Source organism: Gigantopelta aegis, chromosome 9 (assembly GCF_016097555.1).
Source record: "Gigantopelta aegis isolate Gae_Host chromosome 9, Gae_host_genome, whole genome shotgun sequence".
NCBI lineage: Eukaryota > Metazoa > Mollusca > Gastropoda > Neomphalida > Peltospiridae > Gigantopelta > Gigantopelta aegis.
Window position 1 is genome coordinate 61,093,425 of NC_054707.1, and position 7,299 is coordinate 61,100,723.

General features: G+C 40.2%; 1 protein-coding gene across 1 annotated transcript in view; it reads left to right on the forward strand.

Annotated features, from left to right (window-relative positions):
• The window catches only part of LOC121380397 (parathyroid hormone/parathyroid hormone-related peptide receptor-like), a 67,524-nt gene extending 60,621 nt beyond the window's left edge, over positions 1-6,903 (forward strand). Inside the window, exons 12-13 of the mRNA XM_041509192.1 lie at positions 5,019-5,060; positions 6,212-6,903. Coding sequence (XP_041365126.1) covers positions 5,019-5,060; positions 6,212-6,643 — 474 coding nt within the window. The 3' untranslated portion in view covers positions 6,644-6,903. The remainder of the gene's footprint in view (positions 1-5,018; positions 5,061-6,211) is intronic.
• The last annotated feature ends 396 nt before the right edge of the window (positions 6,904-7,299 follow it).

The following is a 7,299-nucleotide window of genomic DNA, read 5'->3' on the forward strand; positions in this document are numbered from 1 at the left end:
TGTCAGCGTAGGATAATACAGATTCCAAAGTGTATTGTGTTTTTGTTGTGTTTCTAGAGAACTAACGTGCTATAATAATATATACTTTATATAAGATCGTATCTCTGATCATACCTAGACGAGCCATACCAGGGTTTAACAGCCTGTTACAGAGAGATCTAATAGATATACAGTTAGGAGAGATATTTTGATAATCGTGTTTTATTCAGTTACGGGAATTATAGAATCCCCGTAACAGGAGTAGAAAATTGGGGCGCTCGTCCCGGATCTGAAACGGGACATGCATATTTAAAAAAGTATTGTTTGTAAATGGGGGCTTTATAAATTAATTTTTACAAATTTACTCGAAGTAGCACGTTGTTCACTAGAAAATTAATTAATAATAAGTGCGTCATATCTAAACATGGATAAGAATTTGCTGGATAGGCCTACGCTCAGTGTAGTGGAGATTAAGCGAGCACGTAAGGCCGAGTTAGTTGAAATCGCGGGTGAGCGAGAAATTGATTTAACATCAGCTAAAACCTTAGGTGATATAAAGACAATTATTATCCAGGAAGTTTTTGGTGATAGGCCTGTTATGGAAGACAGTGAGATTGTTCCAGAGATAGAGATAAATGAGTTAAGTGTGGAACAACAATTAGCTTTTAAAAAGCTTGAGTACGAAAGAGAAGAGAAAGAGAGAGAAAGAGAAGAACGTGCATTAGATAGAGAGAGAGAGAGAGAAAGAGAAGAGAGGGAGAGAGAAGATAGAGATAGGGAGAGAGAAGATAGAGATAGGGATAGAGAAGATAGAGAGAGGGATAGAGAAGATAGAGAGAGGGATAGAGAGAGAGAGAGAGAAAGAGAAGAGAGGGATAGAGAAGATAGACATAGGGATAGAGAATTCCAGTTAGAAAAATTAAAAGTGGAACATGAGTTAAAGTTAAATACTGAAGAAGTCAGAAGAGAAGCCGGAAATGGGTTTAACATGTCGGAGGCTTATAGATCAGTGCCTGTATTTGATGACCAGGAGGTAGAGATGTTTTTCCAACTTTTTGAACGGGCCGCTAAGCAGCTAAATTGGCCGCAGTCTAAGTGGACATTGTTAGCCGTGTCTAAGTTTAAGGGGAAGGCTAGTATAGCTTATAATTCAATGAGTGATGAGCGAGCAAGTCAGTACGACCTAGTTAAGTCTGCAGTGTTGAGGGCTTATGAATTACGACCTGAGGATTATCGTTTACGGTATAGCGAGTTTAGAAAAACGCAGGGTCAGTCTTATAGTGAGTTTGTGGCTAAGAAGGCAGGGATGTTTGATAAATGGGTGGTGTCTCATCAGGTAGAGTCATATACCGAGTTACGGGAGTTGTTGATCTTACAGGACATTAAAAATGGATTACCAGTTAGCTTACGTATTCACTTAGAGGATCGTGAAGTCAAAAAGATAGAGGAGGCAGGCATAGTGGCAGATGATTACGTGTTAATACACAAAGCTCAGGCAGTACAGGGTAGCTCTGTACAACAGGGTGATAAGAAGAAATTTCAGCCAGGTTTTTCCCGGGAAAGTAACTATCGGGGAGAGTCATCTAGTTGGTCAGCTAGTCAGGCAAGGAATGTACCTGGTGGGCAAAGTAAGGATAGGCCTGCATTATCAGCCAATGCACGAACTTTTCGTCCACACTGCAGTTACTGTAAAAAGGATAACCATCTTATCGGGGACTGTTTTAAAAGGAAACGCGATAATGCGCAAGTGGTCGGTTTAGTGAGGTCAGCTCCGTTAGCGAGAGAGTTAATGGTTAGTCCCATGGCAGAGAAAGTAAACCCGTATGTGTCCACTGGTATGGTTTGTGATGTGAAACAAGAATTGAGTCCTAAGGCTATATCAATCTATAGAGATACCGGGTGTAGTCAGAGTCTGATAACGCAAAAGTGTTTAGCTGGTATTGAAAATTCAGACATAGGACGTAGTTTGGCTTTAACCTCAGTTACTGGAGAAAAAATGGTTGTCCGGTTACATAAGGTTTTCTTGTGTTCGAAGTTTGTGACGGGACCAGTCGTTATGGGTGTTGTGAAGGACTTGCCTGTTGAAAACATAGGAGTTTTGTTGGGTAATGATTTGACTAGTCAGTGTTGTCAGCCGACATGTGACCAATTGTTAATTAAAGACAGCCCTTTACCAGTAGAAGAGAGTGAGGTTGATGAGATTAGATATCCTGCGTGTGTAAAGACTAGGGCTATGGCCAGTAGGTTAGCACGGGATCTAGAGGATATTTGTGATTTGTCTGATACGTGTGTGAGCCATGAAATTGGAGTGGATGAGGTTATCAGTAAAATGGTAGATAAGTCATCTGACAAATTAAATGTGGTGGAACCTGTTGATCTCCCGCAGAGGGGAATTGAACCAGTTGTGTTTGATAGAGGGGACTTAACCTTGTAATAGACAAGAGTTAATCCTAGAGCAGGGGGCTGATCCAAATTTGTTGGCAGTTCGCACTACCTTGTTAACTGTGGACAAGGGAGTATTAATGAATAAGAGAGTTAGAGATAGAAAGGATAGGAAGCAACTGAGCTATGCTCAGAGCAAAATAAAATCAGTGTTTGATAGGAAGGCTAAGAGTCGGGAATTTAAACCAGGGGATAAGGTGCTGCTGTACCTTCCCATTAAACGGGGTTCATTACAGAACAGGTATTTCGGGCCCTATGTTGTGCACAAACGGGTTAATGAGACAGGGTATGTGATAAACACTCCTGATAGGGTTAGGAAAAGTAGGTCTTGTCACATCAATTTGCTAAAAGGTTATTTTGACAGACTGCCGATAGTTCCAGAGAGACCGGTCCAAATTGAGAGACACTCAATTTCCTGTGATGACGTCAAGACTGCGGAGATCAAGTTGGCCAACAGCCAGATTCTAGCAGACTTGAACCCCCAGCGAGCAAAGCTGACTACATTGATACAAGACAATGTTTCCATTTGTCGGGACCTTCCAACGGTTACCAATACCTTAAGCCAAGATGTGCGCTTGGAACCCAACGCTACACCCCGTCGACAGCATGCCTATCGGAGAAAACCTGGAAAACGTGCGACGCTGAGAAAGAAGGAAACGAAGTTCCATTGGTCAGGTGAATGCGAGAAGTCATTCAACCGTCTCAAGCAGAGGCGCTACTCGTCTCCCGTGATGGCAGCACCAGACTACCGAATGCCGTTCAAGCTAGCTGTGGGTGCCAGTGACGTGGGTGCTGGAGCTGTGCTGTTCCAAGAAGACGAAGACGGACTGGACCATCCTAATGAAAGCCTCCAACCAGAGAGTTTTGAGATGGAGTCTTCTTCTGCAAGAATACCCAATTACCATTGAACATATCAAGGGCACATCCAATGTAATCGCTGATGCCCTGTCCCGAAGCTGAACGTTATGATAATGCGTTGACATTCTTTATTTCTGTTTTGTTTATATATATTTTATTTGTATACCAGGGACTCAGAGACTCAGTGTGATTACTGGTAGTCACCTTATTATTACATGTGTTATAAATGCCCGTATGCGTCGGTTAACGCACCCCTTTGTTTTAATGTAGTATATTTCCCTATTCCTAGAGTAGAGGAAATATCCTTTTTGATGTGGGGGTGTGTGACGGTACATGCCCTTAAATTTGTTTCGCCTGTGGCGATTTTAATTGTGTTAGAGGGCCGTGTGCAGTTTCATTGCACTTAAGCCCAGATGGGCAACTTGTTACGTAATACTTCTGCGCGACGGTCCTCGATCGGTACGCCTAATACACACCCAGCCAGGTGCGGAGGCCATGTGGCTAGTAGTTACGTAATATCTCCGGTAGTGCTGTTTATGGCCAGCAGATTGCTCGCGGTTGGCGACAGCCAGACTGACGATCAGAGAGAAATACACCGACTCTAGTAGAGGTAGAATATGAGATGATACGTGAGGTACCGCCTTGTACCCCCAGGCAAAATCCTGATTTATAATAAATAGCTAGTGTTTTAGAGATATGAAAAAGAGAACGAAAAGGACGGCTCCCAGGGAACGTAGTCCGTTGGACTTTGGTAAATATTTTTATTTCTGCTCTGTGTATAACCTTGATGTGATTGATGTGACTTTAAATATTTTGATACTGTATTATACCAATATTCTTTAGACAGTGTCTTCGGTCATCTGACGAAGTAAATCGTGGACTTTTTGTTCTAACATTATACGAGTATTTGGTAATATAAAGCTTAGCCAGTCATCCTAGACGACCTAGGTAAACTGTAGGTTATTGTCTTTATTGTGATAGGTACCAGTATTACTTCTGTGTTACAAGATTACTGAAAGAGTAGTTAAGGGTTAATTAAACATTAACCCGTTAGGAATAGAGCTGTAATTCCTTTATTAATTAAGTTCCCCTGGAAGCGTTCCTAAATTATCACACGTTACTGAACGAGTAGTAAGGGTTAATTAAAAATTAACCAGTTAGGAATGGTGTTGTAATTCCTTTATTAATTAACTTCTCCTGGAAGCGTTTCTCAATTATCACACGTGTGGGTGTTGTGTAACGGTGAAGTGATTCGCATATTGTGTAACAAGACACCTAGAGATTAACTAATTCAGTGATGAGTTCTGGGTTGTTATTATTGCTGTTATTAATTAACTACTACGGCTGTACATTTGTCAGCGTAGGATAATACAGATTCCAAAGTGTATTGTGTTTTTGTTGTGTTTCTAGAGAACTAACGTGCTATAATAATATATACTTTATATAAGATCGTATCTCTGATCATACCTAGACGAGCCATACTAGGGTTTAACAGCCTGTTACAGAGAGATCTAATAGATATACAGATAGGAGAGATATTTTGATAATCGTGTTTTATTCAGTTACGGGAATTATAGAATCCCCGTGACAACAAGACTTAAGACTGTTGACCTCATCAAATTAGCCCGGAAAACATCGTCGCCAGTGTCTGCGTATTATTAGTAACACCACAAGACTTTTCAGTCTAATTAGATAGTTGTGTACACACATTTCAAAAGCATGCTTATATGTCCTTTCAGGGTGTTATGGTTGCCTTCCTGTTCTGCTTCCTGAATGGCGAGGTGAGTGTTTGACGCTCATTATGGCAAATTTTAAAGGCTCTGTCATAAGTTTGTACTATTGTAAAATGTCTTTGACACTTATTATGAACAAACTTTAAAGGCACTGTCCTACGTTTTCTACTATTGTAAGATGTTTTTGACACTCATTTTGACAAACTTTAAAGACACTGTCCTGATGTTTTTGACGCTTTAAATGCACTGTCCTGAGTTAGCTGCTATTGTAAGATGTTTTTGACGCTCATTTTGACAAACTTTAAAGGCACTGTCCTAAGCTTGCTACTATTGTAAAATGTTTTTGACACTCATTTTGACAAACTTTAAAGGCACTGTCCTGAGTATGTTTCTGTTGTAAGATGTTAGCCTCGTTAACCACTAAAAGTACATAAAAATACATTTGTTGTTGAAAATATTGGTGTCTGTATACAGTCGTTCTAATGACAGCTCAAACGTAATTTTACTTCCTAAAATAATTATAGTTTTTATACGTAAGAAAAACTTTGTTTGTTTTTGTTTAACGACACCACTAGAACACATTGATATATTAATAATCGGCTTTTGGATGTCAAACATTTGGTAATTTTGACATATAGTCTTAGAGAGGAAACCAGCTACATTGTTCCATTAGTAGCAATGGGTCTTTTTTATGCATCATCCCACAGACAGGATAGCACATACATACACTTTCCCGTAGACTGAACGGCATATACCACCGCTTTTGATATACAAGTTAATTAATTAATTAATTAATTAATTAATTAATTAATTAATTCATTCATTCATTCATTCATTCATTCATTCATTCATTCATTCACTTGTTGGCTTGGGGCGTTGTGGTAGTATAGCCATAGAGAAGGGAACTCTGTTAACGTGCCCATATCCCGAAGGTTCAGGCACGCCCACCCCAGACTTAGCCAGTGACCAATTCCGGGGCATTATAGCCATATACGGTGCTAGTGTACTTTTGAATATTATAGGCACCCGTTTTTAATTCTAGGCTAAATGCCCTTTAAAAAATCCTGCACCCATAACACGTCGTATTAGCTTGCGGTCTATTAAAAATATTAGTTTTTATTTATATATTTACATCATAGAATGATCTACAGTTGTCCTTCTTATGCCAGAAACGTCTTATTCTTTCTTTTAATTCTTAGGTTAAAAATGAGATAAAGAAGAAATGGCGGCGGCGTCAGCTACGACGTGAAAGCTGCACGAGGACGTCACGTGCGTTTTCAATGACGTCATTCGCCGTGCGCGACAGCGTCTCACAAATACAGATGCATGACATTTTCCGCAATGCATCTTCTCCAAACTTTGCCTGCAGAGGCAGTATTTCGTCAGAACGTGTCCACGTGGCCAACAACTCGTCTCCACAGTTAAATTTTAACGGAGACTTGCACTACGTCGACTCCAAGATCCCAACCAATCAGGGAGAAGTGCCCGCGAAGATTCCAGCCAATCACACAGAAGAGAACGATGACAAGGCGAATCAAAATGGCGGCAAATTGATTCACGGGAATTGTAAGAGAGTGGAACTATCTCGCGTCTCGGAGGAATCTGAAGAGACGTCGCCAATGTTGCTGTAGAGTGTACGATGTCAACGACCACGTGGCCTTATTAGGAAGCCTGTTAAGAAGCATGTTGTGATATGTAGATACTTGAATATTGTTACAATATTTCTTATTTTATTAACGGAGTATTTGAGATGCATGTACAAATGTATATAATATAATGTACATGTTAATAATATGTTGTATACAAAATGAGATAAACATTTAACAAGGAAATACTCAGTTATCAAATTTGAACATTTATCGCACTGTTGGAGAATTGTTATAGACTATAAACTGCGGGTTTGGAAAGTATCGCTTTGTGGTGAAATTGAGGGTAGGGTGGAATTGAGGGTGGGGTGGGAGAGGGTGGGGGCGGGCGTGAATGTGTGGGGGTGAGATGCGATTATTTTTCAATACCCTTTAATTATAAAATTATATTCAGTAATTTCGCAATGTTTGTATTAGTAAGTATTTCTTTGAACCTCAGGAACGGATTTGGGTGGCAGATGTCAGTGTAGGGGGTGGGGTGGGGGTGGTTTGTAGGGGTATTTTGGGTGTGTTTTTTCTTTATTTGTTTTAAACTTACTTTCACTAAAGTTTAAGATCGGCATTTCAAGAACATTGAAAACCCCCCAGTTTTACTACACCCAATTCCCGCTGGTTCAGTCCCTGTAGTTGAGACCCATAAA